This window comes from Nicotiana sylvestris, chromosome 8 (assembly GCF_000393655.2).
Source record: "Nicotiana sylvestris chromosome 8, ASM39365v2, whole genome shotgun sequence".
NCBI lineage: Eukaryota > Viridiplantae > Streptophyta > Magnoliopsida > Solanales > Solanaceae > Nicotiana > Nicotiana sylvestris.
The window spans coordinates 83994865-84014522 of record NC_091064.1 but is presented as its reverse complement, the minus strand read 5'-3'; the positions used below and the strand labels follow the sequence as shown (position 1 = coordinate 84014522).

General features: G+C 37.2%; 2 protein-coding genes across 3 annotated transcripts; both read left to right on the top strand.

Moving 5' to 3' along the window:
- Positions 1-300: 300 nt before the first annotated feature.
- On the top strand, positions 301-4248 carry LOC104226025 (myosin-binding protein 2-like). Of its 2 annotated transcripts, none has more exons than XM_009777915.2 (4): positions 301-1778; positions 1878-2030; positions 2214-3534; positions 3625-4248. In XM_009777915.2, exons 1-3 carry the CDS (start codon positions 560-562, stop codon positions 3491-3493), a joined length of 2652 nt encoding a protein of 883 aa, XP_009776217.1. In that variant the 5' UTR covers positions 301-559; the 3' UTR covers positions 3494-3534; positions 3625-4248. The 2 variants fall into 2 exon arrangements, with proteins under 2 accessions (XP_009776217.1, XP_009776216.1); XM_009777914.2 differs by having other exon boundaries at positions 1875-2030.
- Positions 4249-7361: 3113 nt separating this feature from the next.
- LOC104226026 (uncharacterized) lies at positions 7362-8036 on the top strand. The gene has a single exon (XM_009777916.2). It carries the CDS (start codon positions 7362-7364, stop codon positions 8034-8036), a length of 675 nt encoding a protein of 224 aa, XP_009776218.2.
- Positions 8037-19658: the final 11622 nt, after the last annotated feature.

Genomic DNA, 19658 nt, shown 5'->3' with positions numbered 1-19658 from the left:
CGGTGAATGTGAAGCAATAATTAGGCATTACTCATTAGATCAGTTAACCGAAGCATAACGCGAAGAAGGATTCAGCAAATATGTTAACCGTTGAATGTGTAATTGTGTGACAACTAAACTTGTTCAGAATTAACAAGGCTCCCAAATTTCTTAAATAATTAGGCATTACTTCTTTCTTTTAGTAAAAAAAATCATTTGCCTTATTTTCTTTTTCTCTCTTCCGTCACATCATTATAATTCTTTTCTAAAGCATCAAGTCTCCTTTGGCTTTCCCTTTCTCATTATTCAAACCGCCCTTTTTTTCAGTCTAAAATAAAAAACTCCTCTTCATCTACTTCCACCCTTTTCCTACCTTTCTTTCTCCTCCACACCCCACCAACCCTCTCTACACAACCCCCCCCCTCTCTCTCTCAAGATTATCTTCCATTGATTCTTGATTTAGCTTCCTCCCCCCCCCCTCTGCCCGGCCCCAAACAACACCCACCACCTCACCCCTCATTCTTGTGCAATCTCCGTATTTTCCTTTGTGTGTATAGTAGAAAGAGCAGAGCAACAAAAAATGGGAGCTAACAAGTTTGCAACCATGTTATACAGAAACACCAACAAGATCACTCTTATTCTGATTTATGCAGTCTTGGAATGGACTTTGATAGTACTACTTCTTCTCAACTCTCTTTTATCCTATCTGATCATCAAGTTTGCAGAGTATTTTGGTCTAAAACCACCATGTTTATGGTGTTCTCGAGTTGATCATCTGTTTGATCATGGAAAAAACAGGAACATACATAGAGATCTTCTTTGTGAGGCTCATGCCACGGAGGTTTCCAAATTGGGATTCTGCTCAAAGCATCAAAGGCTAGCTGAATCACAAGATACGTGCGAGGATTGCTCGTCCGCTCGCCCTGGTTTTCTTGGGGTTTCTGATAATTTCGCTTTTTTTCCATGGATGAAAGACATTAAAATGATAGAAAATGGCAAGGAAATGACACTGGAAAATGGTGGTGAGGTGGCTTTGAATTGTTCTTGCTGCGGTGTGAGCTTGGAGACCAAGTTTTCAACTCCTTATATGTTGATCAAACCTTCTTGGGATGATTTGGAATATACACACAAAGGGAATTTGATCATTGAGGCTAATGATCTTTTCGAAAAAGGTGATGACTTGGATCAAAATAGATCAGATTATGCTGCGAGAGATGAAGATAAAATCGAGAAAAATGGTGACAATCAGTTCCTTTCTTCTGATGTTAAAAAGTTGGAAGGTGAAAATGTACATTTAATTCTTGAAGGAGTGACTGAATACATTGAGGAGAAATACAACGAAAAGATGTTGAAAGATGAAGGTGTTCAAGCTTGTGAGATTGAGGATCTAGCTCTTGAAATTCCCCCTCAGCATCTGGAATTCTTCATTGATTGCAGTGGTCATATGTTGGTCCCCGTCGAATTAATCCATTCAGCAAATGAAGAAGAAGATCAGAGTAGAAGTCAAGAGAAGGATGAAAATCAAGATGTCAAGGAAGACATTAAAGCAGTTCTGGAGAATACAAGTATAGAAGTGGAGGCTGCAGTTTGTTTGGGAGGGAATGAGAGGGAGCTTGAATTTGCAGTTGTTGAATCTATGGAGAATGATTTAGTTTTCTATGCCAAAGAATGCCAGGAGGTTTATGAACAACTTGCCAAGACTGAAAATGCTCAAAAAACATCTAGATATCGCCAAGTTCAAATTCTTGCAGCTAAGGAAAGGGAAGAAGAGAAAGAGGAAAATTCAGATGTTTCACCAGGTATTTACTACAAAACCTAGATCTATCACTTCATCTTCTATGACTTAGTATTTTTGGTTACTTCAAGTATATAGGACCTTTTTTTGTTGGTTTCAGAAGAAATTTCTGAAATGCCAAACAATGAAACTGATGGAGAAGTGTCAATTGGGACTGAAATTCCTGATTTGGATCAAGCAGATGAAGCACTTACTTCATATATACATGAAAAACCTTCCAGAAATTCTGCTCATTTCCATCAAGTACAAGTTCATGGTAAGTTCAGATTTCTTTCTTTACACTGTAAAACCACATTTTGTTACTCTCTTTGCAGCAAGGAATCTGTTGTTTCTTTCATTTCCGATAATTTCTTTGTAAGAAGTAAAATGAGGAGTAAACCCTGTCCCATAAGCTTCTGCTTTCCAAAGTTACTAAAAACTCTTTTGTGTGTCATATTAGGTCATAAAGAATATCAAGAAACAGAAGTAGAATTGAGAACATTATCAGTTGATTTGAGCGGACATAGGATGAACAACCCGTCCTCAATCTGTTCCAGCTTAAATGAGACCGAAGAAAATAAAGTTCCCGATACACCAACTTCTACTGATAGCTTCCATCAGAAATTTCTACTTGTTGAGAAGAAAGATTCAGATTCTCTGGATGGAAGTGTGGTTAGCGAGTTAGAGAGTGGAGATACAATTTCAACAGTCGAACATCTGAAATCAGCATTAAAATCTGAGAGGAAGGCTGTACATTCTCTGTACACAGAATTGGAAGAAGAGAGAAGTGCTTCTGCTGTGGCTGCAAGTCAGACAATGGCTATGATCAATAGGCTTCAAGAAGAGAAAGCAGCAATGCAGATGGAAGCTTTGCAATACCAAAGAATGATGGAAGAACAATCGGAGTACGATCAAGAAGCCTTGCAGCTAATGAATGAGCTTATGGTGAAGAGGGAGAGGGAAAAGCAAGAGTTAGAGAAAGAATTGGAAGCATATAGGAAAAAATTATTGGAATATGAGGCAAAGGAGAAGATGAGGATGTTGAAGAGAAGCAAGGACAGTAGCACATTCTCCTCTGAGGATAGTGATGGACTCTCTATTGATTTGAATCCAGAAGCAAAGGAAGATGATAGCTTTTTTTGTCACCAACAAGGCATGAATCATAACACTCCTGTTGGTGCAGTTATAAATTTGGAGGAATCATTGGCTGATTTCGAGGAAGAGAGAATGGCGATTCTTGAGCAGCTAAAGGTTTTGGAGGAAAGACTTGTCAGCTTGGATGATGAAGATGCAAAACATTTTGAGGATGTTAGGCTGATGGAAGATTCATATCAAGATAATAGAAACCATATAGAGGAAGATTCTCATGCCAATGGTTACTTGAAGGAAATTAATGGGAAACATCATCATATTCATGAGAGAAGAATTGTGAATGCCAAGGGAAAGAGACTTCTTCCTCTATTTGACTCAATGAGTGATGAAAATGGAGATGCTACACTAAATGGGGTTCATGACTTTGATTTAGAGAACAAGAAGCTAGCTGTGGAAGAAGAGTTGGATCATCTCCATGAAAGGCTACAAGCCCTTGAGGCAGATAGGGAGTTCCTAAAGAGCTGTGTAAGCTCGTTGAAGAAAGGCGATAAAGGCATGGATCTTCTTCAGGAAATCCTACAACATCTTCGTGATCTAAGGAACGTTGAGCTTCGTGCAAGAAGCTTGAGTGATGGTACCATACTATAGTCAAGTTCTTGTCCCATTACCATGCCAAAGAAGATAACTTGGTAATTATATTTTCTCTTTGATTCAATAATATCATATATTTCTACCAGATTGTCTAACTTAATCATTTTTTTTCTTTTTGCCAATTTCAGAGAATGATCTCGGAGTATACTGGCAGCTATTTTGCTTTGAAAAAAATAAAAATCAATGAGACAATTGATCAATCTACGAATAGCTGATAAAAATGTGAAGTCATGGTGAAAGCAATTCAGCAAAAGGAAATCCCTTAATTGAGAGGGAAGCTCCTGGAAATGGTTAATGCCATTTTTGAAAAGTTAATCCAACAGTTTTTTGTGGGGTTGGGTCAAAATCTCCACCTTTTTTGGGCAAAAGGGGGGATGATGAATATATGTGCTTGTAGACTAGGTATAGGGTGAAGCCACCCAGTCTTTTGCATGCTGTCAAAGGGAAAAGAATGCCTGGCTTGCAAAGCTGGAGAGGTCCAACAAAGACTCCAGTGTCAGGTACTCAAAAAGTCTTTTTTATTTTTATAGTTGTAGACAATTAGGAGTAAAAAAAAAATACTCTATATTTTTTGAATTTTTAGGGGGTAAAGAATAGATGGGTAAGTAACTTCCTTTTTCTTTATCCTTTTTCTTTTGCATCATTTCATCATATGAGGTTTGTTTATTATTTTGGAAGGCAGAGTTATCTAGTTGTATACAAAATGTATCCACTTGTAAGTATATATGAAGTGAGTGTTTTTGTTTGTTTCACTTTCATTATTAAGTTTCTTTTTCCAGTTTGGGGGTTTGGGAGGTAAGTAAACTGCAATTCCTTTTTTTGTTGCAGAGTTCATTGCACAGATAGGATGTACAAAATATTGCAATATGTATTGTGATTAAATAGTAGGAAAAAACGAGAAGGAAACGAAGATTGCTTTCAAAGATGCATTTTGCTTTACGCATAAACAACACTTTGGTAGGTATCTGACAATAACTATGTGTTATAACTAAGTCCACTTCTAATTATAAAGAAAAGAAAACGACGACACATGCATTAATTAGCGAAAACCATAAAGGAGTTTTACAGCAGAGGTAGCTTTAACGGAATGATTTCCAAAAATGTACTACTAACATACTTATATGCAAGGTAAGTACCTAATCATGCTTACTCAGCATAATTAATGACAGTTTAGAATAATGAAGGTTTATGAGACATAGTCATGATGGATTAGCTCACCTTCTCCTCCAACATGATACTTTAATAAGCAATTCTGTTAATTAAGCATATTTTCCTTGTGATCCAGTCATTCATAAAAGGGTTAAGGCTAATCTTTAATTTACGCTAATATTTATTGTAACTTGCAATGTGGACCCATCAAAAATAACATGTCATAGGGTAATGTTTTCGTACAATCTCCAAGGATTCAAATTGATTTCATATTGTCACATTGAGTCGATGTGACAATATTTTTTTTTTTTACATTTGTCTAGTGACCTTTACTTTAAATTCATTATTTTGAGTTTTTGACTCATTGAGTGTCGCATAATATTTATATATCTAAACTAGGTTCTTCTTTTTCTTATTTTTGTTTTGTCAATCATAAATTACAAATTGTAAAGATTAAAGTGTAAATGAAGTAATTAAAAACAATACTTTCACATACGAAGGAAAGTTGAATTCATTTCATAAACTTGAAATATCCTGAGATCAAATTTCATTCTAATTGATCTCACATACCTTAATGGATACAAGAAAGAAACTTGTTAGGTTGAGTCTAACTAAATCCTTTGAATTTTATTTTGTTCTAACTGTCACTAAATCCTTTGAATTTTATTTTGTTCTAACTGTCCTCAAAATGGATAGAAATGTTGAACAAATTTGGTAGTTGGGACATTATAAGGATGATCCCACATTTTTGGCTTATTTCCCATCAAGACCATACCTGTGAATTTTTTTCTTGCCCCATGGAGTTAAAATGGCTGTTATTTTTTGTAGATATCCCTTATGCCAAAATCTAACTATCATTAGTATCCAATACTTCATTTTTACCTTCTTCATCAGCCAACTATATTGAGAAATAAATTTCTAATTTCCTTCTTTAAAACTCGTGATTTATTATTGTTATTATTATTATATCAAATTGTACTATGCATCATCTGCAGCAATAATACACATGCACACAAGTCCGGGCTGTTCACACATACCTCAGTCATCAGAACGTGTCTTTTTTATTTCTGTTTTTTTCTCTAATAAAGAATTGCAAAAACAAGTATTCCTACAATCTTTCAATATGTAATTCTGACTGATTGACTACATTAATCCCTAGGGTACTCATTAGGGAATATTCTGAAAATCCTTCTTAATTTTGCGTCTCATGCAATTGATACTAGTTGTATAAGACAATTTTTTTGTTTCACAGCTTTGTGGACTCAGATTTCTGTGGACCCAGAAATATAAGATTGAGGTCCACAAATTTGTCAGACAAAAAGGAGTCTCATACAACTAGTGTCAATTGTATGAGACACAAAATAAAACTTCTCCTCTTTTTGGGTTACCGCAAAGTGGTTATCTATCATGCTTTTATGCAATCCTATATTGAGATTTCTAAATATTTATCTTCTTTTTTTTCTTGCCCTTTATCTCTACGATTAGGTAAGCCTAATATTTAACAACAATTAAACAGATGTAAATAACAAAATACTCCACCCAGTTTGAATAACTCATATAACTACTAAAAGCAAAGTCTCAACCATACAATCCCCAAGAACTGTGGAATAGAGTCATAAGCACTATGTAATAACTAAAACATTTGATACATCACTGTTTGCGAGAAAATACAACAGTAACCGAGAATAAGGGAAGGAGACTCCGAGCCTGCAGACGCCGAGCAGGCATACCTTGAAGTCTCCGGTAAAAGCAGCAAGCAAGAAATCTCTACCGATCGGCACGAGCTGACATACCTGAATCTGCACAAAAAATATGTGCAGAAGCATAGTATGAGTACAACACAATGGTACCTGATGGTAGGCTAGAAACTCATATTTTAGCCGTAGTATTGCACTCTAATTACTGCATTTTACATGTGTTTGTGCTTAAATAATAGTAAATTACACTTAGTATGTGTTTTATGCCTTAAAGGAAGTGATTTCGAGCCAAAAGGTTAATTCAGAGCTGAATCGATCAATTTTGAGCTTTGAAGTCTAAGTAAAAGTCCAATAAGTTAAGCCGAGATCGTGTTCGAAGGTCGTGTACCAAGTCTGGATGTCTAAAGAGGATGAAACAATTTTACTTTATGAAAATAACACTATCGTGCCGCATGGGGCGCCGCAGGGCGCGATGCGACAGTGTAAAATGTGCCTGATAGGAAAAAATACATGCTCGCTGATGATCCCCACAAGCGCGGCACGAGTGTACAAAAATCGCACACTCTGCTATAGAAAAGAGAGTCACAAAAATGGGGAGGCAAAGAATGAAGAATTCCCCCGACAAACCAACACCTAACTAATAACTATCCCTTCGGTTGTATTGTACGCTGCAAACTTCGGTTTTTTCGGTTTAACCAAAAACCGAAACGCTAAAAACGTTAACTGCACTGAATACCAAAATTTACTAATTTATAAATCGTACACCGACCGAATAACTGATTAAACTGATATTGAAAATTGGAATTTACGATTCGACCAGTTTTTTCGGTTCAGCCGGTATTATGCCCACCCCTATCGCAGAGTAGTTTCCTACTTCGGCTTTGAAAGGGTATCTTCGTCCATGTTTGTTTCTACACGGTATAAGTGATAAAGGAACTCACTTCTATAGCAAATTGTTGAATAAAGTTCTAGCCAAGTATGGAGTTAAGCACAAGGTTGCCACCGCTTATCACCCCCAAATGAGTGGTCAAGTGGAAGTGTCAGACAGAGAGGTGAAGCAGATTCTGGAGAAAATAGTAAATAAAAATAGGAAGGACTGGGTCGGAAAGCTGGACGACACATTATGGGGGCATATCGAACTGCATACAAGACCTCCATATATAGGTACTTCTCCGTATAAGTTGGTTTATGGGAAGGTATGCCACTTGCCCGTCAAACTTGAACACAAAGCCTATTGGGCGATTAAAAAGTTAAATATGGATATGGACATAGCCGTTGAAAAAAGATTGCTACAACTTAATGAGCTTGATGAGTTTCGATTGCATGCGTATGAAAATGTCAAATTGTATAAAGAAAAGACCAAGAGGTGGCATGAAAAGCACATCCAACATCGCGAGTTTGAGCTAGGTAAAGAAGTTCTCTTGTTAAATTCGAGGTTGAAGCTTTTCCCCGGAAAGATTAATTCTCGATGGTCAGGTCTTTTCATTGTGGTAAGTGTGAGGCTTCATGAAGCAGTGGAATTGCGTGATACGAGCTCATGTGGTACCTTCTTGGTAAATGGGCATAGAATAAAACATTATTGGGGTGGTGACATTGCACGTCGCAATACGTGGACTTGGCCGATGCTTGAAAACGTGTTGAGTCATGCCGCGACGTTAAATCAGACGCTTGTTGGAAGACAAACCAATTATTAATGCTTCTAACCTTTTTTTCTTTTTTTTTCTTCTTTTTTTTAGAATATTTTAGATAATTATAGTTTACGATTATTAGAGTTCAGGAGTTGTGGGACGTGTTTGGCAGGTACAAGCATGAATTGGACATAAAATAAGTACATAATAGAGTCGAGGTGCAACTCGTGAGCTAAATATCGAAAACGAGGTGGAATTTGTGAAAAATGGCCTAGCATGCCGCATGCGGTGCCGCGCCAAGCCAAATGGATCTCTGATGTGGTGCGCCGTACCCAGCGACGCGACAATTTTAAATAATTAAAAAAAATCGCAGAGTAGTTTCCTACTTCGGCTTGGAAAGGGTATCTTCATCCTGGTTAGTTTCTACACGGTATAAATACACCAAAAACATGACTTTGAGGTGAGTACAAAACTTTGAGAAGAAAAGAAAAGTACGGAACACTCGGGAGCACGGATTTGATCAATTCTTCTATTTTTTTCTAGTATTCATTGATTTTATGTAAAAAAAAAACATTATTTTTTATGATTGTATGAACATGAGTGTCTCAAAACCCTAATATTCTGGGGTCATGGGTGCCACATGAATGTGATGTTTGAAGTTTAATTTGATGAGTTGGGGTTTATCATATTGGGTTGTTTATTTATTTCTGTTTTTAATTATTTTGCTGAGTAGCTAACAATGAAATACTATCTACAAATCTAGAGTTGAACTAGAAAGTGAGAATTCTAGATTGCATATAGATTTAAATAGAGCAAGTTCTTGAACCCGGAGATCGGGGAACAGATTCGCAATTAGAATAGAAATATACCTAATTGCCTTGCTTGGTTGAAATACAGGAAGTATAAATGCATTCTTGTTAATCTTAATTCCATAGACATGTAGGCATTAAGTTAGCTTGAATAGGCAGGTAAGAACTCGACATATTTTTATGAGTAATATCAACCATGCCAATCAATAATCCAGATAAACCAATTAGTCATTTAAGCCAAGAATGCAACATTATTGTTAACTAGCCTATGATCCTGGAATATCCTCTCCTACTGATTATTATCCGAAATTACATAAGTGTTGTGGTTGATTTTTAGTTATTTCGTTGCACGATAATTTTTAGGTAGTAAATTAGTCAATTACATATTTTGTGAGAAATCTCTTGAATCGATAAGCTGTTGGAGTTTGACCCAGCCAAAAGTTAATCATAAGTATTCGTGGGAACGATACTCTACTCACTACTCTATTACTTGACGACAACGTATAGTAGCATGAGTGTTTTTGGTCTCAACAGTACCTATTAAGTATCAAGCCTAATGTCAGTAAAGTAGTGACGAGGCCAGGTGAAGATACCTATTAGGATATGAAATAGACAGTATAAAAATGTAGTACGGATAAGTAACGAAAAGTGAAGAATAACTGTTATAGAATAAGATAATAGCAAGAACTAGTACCGTAAGTTAACAATAGAAATAACATAAAAGAAGCAACTAAATTGCTACGAGGATCCTATACGGACTACAACTTCTAGAATAATAAAGATCGAAGCAACAAGAAATATTCCTTCTGCAATGCTTTGAAACATGAAACAAACAGCAAGAAACACAATGAGGTATTGCCTCGTGTATAGTGAAAACAAACCGAGGTACCGCCTCGTATAATCAAGAATCACAACCGAGGTACCGCCTCTTATTCACATTCCTCATTTTCAATCACAATCTTTCCTTATATCGCCGCGTGAGCCTTACATTTGAAAATAGGTTTTAGGGGATGTGAATAATGAAAAATAAGCAAAAACAAAAGGTAACAAGTCAGTGAGGATCCTGAAATGTTTGCAGTATTTAAACACATATTGCGGAAATATAAATTCGTGCCCTACTTTGGGAACCTCGTTGTGCCCGAGGTAGGCCTAGCGACAAATAAATTTGGAAAACTTTTAATTCTAATAAATTTTTTATTTGATAATATAAAAATAGACAAATCCCAAAACGACACTAAGATGATAAAAAATAAGCCGCTACTGGTATCTGGCCTTATTACATTTTAGGAAAAAGCAAATAAGTCTAGCCTATTTGGTCCCATAAGGACCTTCCCCAGATTCGATCTTCCGGACTCCATCATATAGATCCCCTAGCTTATGTAGCCCCAACAGCAAGTAGGCTCTAGCCAGATGTCCTCCTTTAGCTCCTTCAGCGTTCTGGCAATTTTCAATCCTCTTTATGACTTTACCTTCCAGCTCCATGATTCCTCGCTCCAGATATTCCAGTTTCCTGTTGGAAGTAACTGCCATTTCTTTCCATTCCTCGATTAATCTCACATTCCTCTCATGTATTTCCCGATGTTCATTATCAGAGTCGTGGACCCTCTTGCGCAATCGGTTGTATTTGACTTGAGCTTCAGCTTCTTCATCTATGATTCTATTCCCTCGACCGGCCCCTGGTATCACCATTCCTTTCAGATTATCCTCTAACCATGCCAGGTAGAGAGGCTCGCACCCTGCATGATACCTGTCTGGCTCAATGGTGTTCTTCTTCACAATGATTTTATAGTGCCACATGTGCTGAGCTTGACACTTGTAAGGGACGTCATCGTCTTGAAAGTCTGCCCTGAATTGACTCATCTTGACAACCCTTAGTACAACCTGTTTTCTACTTGCTTGCCTTATAACTTGTATAGGGACATATGGGTATATCCCTCTCAACCTGATCAGCACTAAGTGTGGAGCATCCCTGGATCTGATGATGAATTTGTCTATTCAGAACCATTCAAACATCCATTGCACCTGTTCCATGGTTAGATTGTCGAAAAACTCTACCCATTCTTTGGCACTTTCTGGGTGAGCAAATCTATCTGGAATGTAAGTCATCCTCTTGGGGTGATGGAAGGCAATATGGTCGTTCCAAACCCTTCGCGGAAATTCTTGGCGATAGTGACCCTTTTAGAAATGCTCCAACAACCATAACTGCAGCAACAAGTTACAACCCTCGAAATGCTTGACCCCTCTTTGACAGCACTCCAGAGCCCTGTAGATGTCGGCTATGATCATGGGGACTATAGCATATGTCTGTCCATTAATCCCTTCCATCAAAGTCTTAGCGACCATGGCCAACCTAGTATGGATTCTTCCCTTTTTCATTGGGAACTCTATCAGGCCTAAGAAGCATACAATGAATACTAACACTATGCGGTGGATGTGACCTAGAGAAGTGAGAGAGATCTCATCATGGTAGGTACAGAAAGACTTGCTATAGCCATACTTTCTCATATAGGTATTCAAAAGGTATTTAAGATTCCTTCAAGAATACTAGGTCGACATTCTTCTTCAGCCCCATCATCTTTAAAAATCCCCTGCAGTACAGTTTTCTGGTAACAATAGCCCGGGACTATCCCAAGTCAATCCCGCAAGCCCTCCAATTTTCTCTAGAAGCGGTGTCATTTCTATGTCGCCAAAACGAAACACAGCCCTTTCACTATCCCAAAATAATGTGGCAGCCTCGATCAACTTGTTGTTTGGCTCAATATCCAGCAAGAAAGGCAAGTTATCCAGGTACTTTCTCACATGTTTCTTGTCACTTGAGGAAAGGTCCTCCCACCAATCTAGCAGCAGTGGTGGGATGTTGCTAACCATACCGAATCTGGGGACCTCGTGCCTCATTTTCTACAAAACAAAAGGGTTAGGCCTTACCCCCACCAGACTCGACTATTTATACATTTACGATCAGCATATCGTCATTTAGTTCTCCAAATTAATGCATAGAACATGATTGTATCCGTTGGGATTATGGAAAACCCGATGGACTTTTGGATAAGGCTTATCTTAAAGGATCATTATGTGGACAACATATTGATCCGATTAGGTTTGACCATGATGTGTGCACAATATTGACCAGAGTAAGGCTACTATGGGATTTTAGACTGGTACCCTCAAGTGGACAACTTGAGGGGGAAGACACGGAACCGTCGACTGCACCACTGATCGACTGGTTTTACTGCAAATAATCCTTTCCAAATTTAAGGGTGGTAAATTGGAAGAACGCAAAGACTCATTTAAGCGTTGCTATAAAATTTGATACGCATGAGTGGAATATGATGTGGAGCATGATTTATGTAGCAATTAATAACACGTAGTCAAGTATTTGCATGTAGGAAAATAAATACAATATTTAAATAATTGAACGATAGTTACAGGAAAAAGAAAACGAAGAGACAAGTCAGTTTCAGGGATAAAGAACCATAAATGCTTAAAAGAAAACGAACAGTTAAATTCAAATAAGGGAGAAGGGTACGGGATAAAGCATGCTTGGACTAATTCATAAAAAGATAAGTTTGGTATGGTAAGAGCCTAAAGGTATCCCCAGCAGAGTCGCCATGCTGTCGCGCCCTCTTTTTCCCCTCCCTTTTTTACCGGGAAGAAAGGTCCGGGTTTTGACATTTATGGGGGGGGGGGTAATAACTAATTTCCTTTTGGGAATTGGGTATTTTGAAGAGTCGCCACCTAAGGAATTATGGTGCGTTAGGGCACCTAGAGCGATTAACTCTTGGAATGGTCTGCATTACCAGAGATTTAGGATAAGGGCTCCAAATAATCTTGAGGGGAAGGTGTTAGGCACCCCTCTTGGTCCACAACTGTGGGTCCCGGCCGAACTTAAAGCATATTGGGCATTGTATGACTCAAATAATAAGACACAGAATTTGAACAAGTTGTGTGCATAAAAAGTAAAGTTTTTAAGCAAAGGGGATTTGGGAAGAGGGGTCCTAGATTGGTTAGCCTACAGGATCACCCCACGCAATGCCCGGTAAACACTCCCCAGTGAGGGGCTACATGTGACATTAGCGCGTAGTCATCATATCCCGTTCTACCCAAGTCCCTCCCCTTGGTCATAGCCTAAAGCGTTCTAATAACCTTGACAATGTCCTATGGGTGCACCACCCATCCCTTCCTTGTGGTCCTGGAGGTATTTTAGGACCTCTAAAGCTGCGCAATTCTAGACAACCCCTAAGGTGTTTTAACAGGAGAAAATTCTAGGAGGTATTTTAGGACTGCATATAAAGCAAACTAGAGGCTCACAGTTACCTCCTCAAACATACTACATAAATGCACGTCTTCAAACAACATTCAAAGAGAACAAATCCTAGAACATGATATCTAAGCGAGCAGGAGTTATAAAGTACTGAATTAGGCCAATATATGAAGGATCTTATTTGACTTACCTACTAATTAAACCCGTTAAATCCGAAATACTTTAAGTAGCAGAAACAATTTCAGAGTTGCAGGATTTGAAAACGCCTATAGGCTTGCCTAACGCAGAACAGTGATATCCTAGGAGCATAACTACGTTGATATAGTAAAGCAGTGAACAGTTTTAAAACGAACTCTTGAGTTCCTATAGGCATACTGTCTAGTGATAGTGAAGGCAGTATTTGAAAGAATTCATTTAAGGCAAACAGACCATTGATTAGGCCAGTTTCGAAGTAAACTAACATGAATTGGACTGACTTATTAATTTTTATTCTATAGGTAGAATTTCGGATTTTTGTTCCCTATAAACATGGTATCTAATTGTTAAAAAAATGGTGTTTGAAACTTATAGGCATGATATCCAATGAAAACAAACATAAGTATCTGTTGTAACAGAAACTGAACTTGATCACATTCTATAGGCATGATATCTACTTGTGAAGTTGATATTTTTAGAACCTATAGACATGATTTCTATTGTTGGAACCACTTAAACATTATAGGCATGATTTCTAGCATGGTAAGACAGACATAGCAAGTATAAAATCCTACAGGCATGGTTTCTACCCACATTACCCCACATGCATGTAACTACCCACCCCTTTTCACTAATCACCCCAATATTCATTTACAAATAGTTATTACAAACCAAATGAATGAATTATATAAATAGATAAAATAAAAGAAGAAGTTATACTATAAGGTGCCTGTCACAGGCCCAAATGGTTTTCCCAAGCCTCCAATAGCCTCAAATGCCAAATTCCATAAACAATATCATTATCTAGGTGCGTCAGAGTTCCCTAAGGATATCAAGGATCCCGGGCAGTGCTCACACATAGACTTTCCATAACAGGGGTTGAGTAAGTGTAGTATGGAAAGGCCAGCCTCAATGTGCCATAGTTCAGAGGAATCTCAGAAGGATCCCAAGGCAGTATACACACTTGAGGGGGCAGAACCTAGGGACTTAGGAGTAAAATGAGAGTGCTTGACGTAGTTTGAAAAAGTTTTAGCAGGAAAGCAGTGTAAAAAGAGACTTAGTTGAAATAATTTTGTAAATAAGAGAGTTGTTTAGTAAAACAACTTTTGAAAATAGTGGTGTAATTAAACAAATAGCATGTCAGTCAAACAAGTTCAGCAATACTCAAATAACAATCCTTCACACAGAGAATGGGAATTGGGGACACATAGAGCACATAGTATACAGGAGCATAGCAGTTCTTGTGGGGTTTAAGGGATTAGAGGATAGCTATTGGTACCAACACAGTAGGTGTTTCAGAAACAATCATAGAATCAGCCATTTAAAGTGACAGATCAACTTCCATATCAAAACTGGATAACAAGTAGACAATCATTCAAAATATGGTAGATTCATGTTGAGACAGACTACTGGGGGGGGGGGTATAACACATTTTGAAAGGCCCTAAGAAGGTTAAAGTAGCATGCTAGATAAAGCAGTAATGTAAACATGTCAATTGCATGTTGAATAACAGAACCATAGATAGAAACAAATAGAAACATGATAAGCTGAAGTAGTAAAAGAAACATATTGGTTTTGATACTTGAATTGAAATCAGAACATACCAGTAGAGAGATAGTAAACACAAAGTGAGGAATATGATAGCAAAATAGTTAGCCTTGGCTTGCAGTCGGCTAACTCAGAATAATAGCAAGTAACCAAAGAGAGAGAGAGAGAGTAGAAAAGTTTTGAGTGTGAGAGAGTTTTGAACCAATGTGTTTGTGTGTTGTGTTAATGAAAGAGTAGGGTACTTACAGTTTGAAAATAGGTATAAAATAAGGCAAGAATCATAGTTCAACAACAATTATGGAACTATGTACTAATCAGTGTAATTACTTCCCTTTAATTAAGGAGTTAAATAACAAATAAGGAAAAAATCAATGTACGACCAATAAGGACAGACTTCAAATACAGTAGGTATAGGGTAAGCAATTCGGGCCAAGTTCAGAAAATTCTAATTAAGAAGATAGTCGGTAAGAATCAAGTAACAATGTAGACAAGGTAAGGGAAAGTTAATTTAGGCAAGCAAATCGATCATATTGAGTAGGAAGGTAAGAATCGAAGGTTTTAAAGGAATGTTTTCAAATTAAACCAAGAAACAAGGAATTCAGAATCAATCAAAGAAAAAGTCATGGAAAGAGTTAGTATTTAGCATATAAATAAAGTAAGACATGGATAGTCAAGAGTCGACATACAACTCTAGCAAATATGAGAGTCAAACAATACTGATTCAATGATAAAAAGGCAAGTCTTGAATAGTCAAGATGGACACAAGCACATGGAATCAGTTTAAGTTAGGCTAAGAAACTTATTAGGATCATATCAAGGAAAGATAGTCACGAGAAATCACAGAAACTCAAAAACAGGAACCAGTCAGTCATGATGACACATAGAACCAAACGAGGAACCCTAAAAAATTAGGGCTTTCAACATAGACGAGTTAAAGATGTAGGAGACTCATAGAATCAATCAAAATATGCAAGAAATAGAAGTTTAAACACAAAGAATCAGTTAAACAAGGTTTTAAAAGAAATTCCGAAAACCCTAGTTTTATAAGAAGATGAAAAATACTTGAAATCATACGATTTTTGTAAAGAACCTCAAGGACAGTGTAAAACATTCAAGAAACAAACTCAAATCGTCCTAGATCTGTACAAGAAATTATGGTTTCGAAAGAACCCATATAGAGATGAAGAAACCTGTCCAGAAATCCAAGGATCGTAGCAAATATAGAATGATTTGCTTGAAATCGCACTGAAATAGCCAAGAACAGGCAGGAGATGAACCCTAGATGCAAGTCGGCATGGCCCTGGGCCCTTGAAAACCTTAGAGAAGGTGAGCATGGCATGAGAAAAGCCATTGGAGGTTTAAGAGACGATGCGAGGTCACAGGAGATGACCGGAGATGGGAGGTCGGCGATTGAAGATTAGGGTTAGGTTGAGAGTGTTTTGAGAGTGGAGAGGATCTTAGGGCGACAAATGTGGAGAAATAATTAGGCTTAGGGGGTCGTTTGAAATTAAAAAGAAAAGAACAGACGAGGGCCGCTGATCTTTTAGATCAATGGCCAGAATCTGATGAGTTTTGGGTCGGGTAGGATGTGTTTGGGGTCTGGATCGGGTAATTCAATTAGGAATTGGGCTGGGGTATTAGGTTTAATTTAGGCTAAAATTGAAATGCAATTTGGCTAGGTTTTAAATAGCCAATTTAACTCTATCTAATTTATAATAAATAATAGATGATTTCTAAAAAAATAATTTCGTGTACTAAAATGATTTAAAGTAGATATTTAACATTTTAAAAATATAGAAGATCATTTTATGCATATAAAATAAAATGTAATTGTACATTAATAGGGTGAATATTGCAATTATATACAAATTGGCTTTAAAAAAATAAATGCAATTATAAAAAATGTACAAAAAAATTATTTAGGCAATATTTTGGTATAAATATATGATTTAGATTGCTAAATTACAACAACAATAATTTTAAGGATAATTATTGAAAATTTTATAAGTAAAAAGGGAAGAATTGAATCATTTTAAAGCCTTTAAAATTATAGAAAAATTATAAAAAACCTTGTGCATGCTTATATATGCTATTTTAAAAGTATGTATGTCTATAAAATATATAGGGAAAAACTGGATATCAACATTAATTATAAACATTTACGGAAGGATAACATAGCAATAAGAGAGACAACAATTTCAGTTAAGGCACATAAGAGCTTAATCGACAATAAGGGTAAAACATGGAGCAATTAATCCCAATTAAAACACGTAAGGGTGAATCTAGTATATTGGGAATTTAACATAACAACGAAACTTCATATCTAATGAACATAAGAACCTAAGAGCCCTGAACGGTCGAATTTCCACAAATAAGCCAGAGCACGTACTCGTCACCTCAGGTACACGGACTTCAGATGACACAATTTGCACCAAAGACTCCAATCCTAAAGGGTAGTTTCCCCCCATAAAGTTAGACAAGATACTTACCTCAAAGAAGATAGACCGTTACTCTAAAATGAACTTCTCGAGTGAAACGACCTCCGCACGGCTCAAATCTAGCCAAAATAACATCAAAACATAAATAAAACTCATAAGAAACCATTCCGGATAATAAAGTTTCATCTTTTATCAAACACTAAGAAGTCAACCCAAAGGTCAACCCCCGAGCCTATAACTCAAAACCCAATAAAATTCACAAAAGCCGAACATCAATTCTGATACGAGTTCGACCATACACAAATTATCAAATTCCGATACTAATTCGTCCCTCAAATCATCATTTTTCATTTTGAAAGATTTCTTCAAAATTCCCATTTTCCTCCACTCAAAACACTAATTATAAGATAAAAATGATGATAGAATCATGGAATATAATAAATTTCGGGTAAAGTACACTTACCCCAATGATTTGCTTGAAATCCACAAACAATCGCTCAAATCCGAGGTCTACAACACAAAATATGAAGAAAATGGTCAAACCCTCGACTTAGAGGACTTTTATATTCTGCCCAGGTAAAATAAATCGCGATCGCGAAGAAGAAAAATATTAGCTTCCAATTAAGCTCTACGCGATCATAGAAAGGAGGGTACGAACGCGGTTCATCACATGCTCAAAGTACGCGATCGTGGTTAGGGATATGCGAACACGAAGATAAACGTGGGGCTTCCCAACAAAGCCAACTCTACGTGAACGCGGAAGGTCAAACGATAACGCGGTGCAGAAGAATTCACAGGTTTGCAATCGTGAACTTACTATACGAACGTGATGAAGGAAAAAATATGGCAGGTCAACTCAAAGAAGGTTATCTGACACCAGAAATCAACAACTCAAAAACCTACAGAAATTGCCTGTAGACCATCCGAAACACATCAGAAGCCCCTGATACCTCAACCAAATATAACAACACATCCCAAAATACAATAGGAACTTAGTCGAGGTCTCAAATCACATCAAACAACGTCGAAACTATGAATCGCACCACGAATCGAACATAAACTTCCAAATCTTCTAACTTCTAAAACTCGTGCCAAAATATACCAAATCAAGCTATCACCAAAGTCAACACTCGATCAAACCTCTCAATCTTCCATAATTTGAACTTTCTAAATTTTGCCGAAATGCTTCAAATTACCATACAGACCTCCAAATCCAAATCCGGATGTACACCTAAGTCTAGAATCACCATACAAATCTATTGGGACCATCAAAACCCTATTCTAGAGTCGTTTACAAAAGTCAAATTAAGTAATGAATAAGAAATAAAGGAAACAATAACTTCAACTAAACATGTAGGGCAATTAGTATGTAAGAGAGTAAGACAAGTGGACATGTGAAAATAGACTAATAATTATGAATATAATATATTAAGATAACTCATTTAAGGCATGAAAGGAATCTACATAGCTAAAACCGGTAATTTTCATATTTTGCCCGTGTACACACTCGTCACCGTGCGTACACGGCTTACACACATCACCATTATCACAAAAAACACCAATCCTAAGGGGTAATTCCCCCACACAAGGTTAGGCAAGTCACTTAGCTCAAATCACGCTAAATCACACCACTAGTAGGCCTTTCCCTCAATTATCCAACTCTAAATGGCTCGAATCTAGTCAAAACAACGTCATACTATAAATACAAACTATAGGAAACTAATTTAAATAATGAAATTCTGATCTTTGCAAAGAATTAGAAAGTCAATCCAAAAACTAAACCCAGGCCCGCGCCTCGGAACTCAACAAAAATTACAAAATCCGAACACCCATTTGATAACGAGTTCAATAATACAAGAATTACTTAAATCCGACCTCAAATCGCCTTACAAATACTCAAATTTTAGCCTAAGAAGTTTTATATATTTTTCCCAAATACCAACTCCAAAACACTAATTTAGTGATGAAAAGAACATTAGATTCATGTAATTTAATCAAAATCGAGTTAGGAATCCTTATCCGAATTATCTCTCTGAAAATCTCCCGACAATTCACCTCACTCCGAGCTCTCTAAGTCCAAAATTGGATTATAAATCAAACCCTCGAATTTTCTTATTTTTGCGCAGCGACTTTTGTTTTTGTGGCCTTTTTATCACTTCTGTTACGCCACACCTACAGAATAACCATCGTAGGTGTGGATTCGACTTAAGCCCAGAAGTCTCACACCTACGGAACTTTATTCTCTTCTATGCAAGGGCTTCTGCGGACGTTGTCTGGTTCTGCGATCTAAGCCTCCCTGGCATCCACCGATTCTGCGATACATTCCTCGCATCGGCAAGTCCGCTTCTACAGAGCATGGACTTCACTTGCGGCCCCAGATGACCATGACCAAACTAGCTAATGCGGCTCGAAGGCCGCTCCTATGGCGCCACACCTG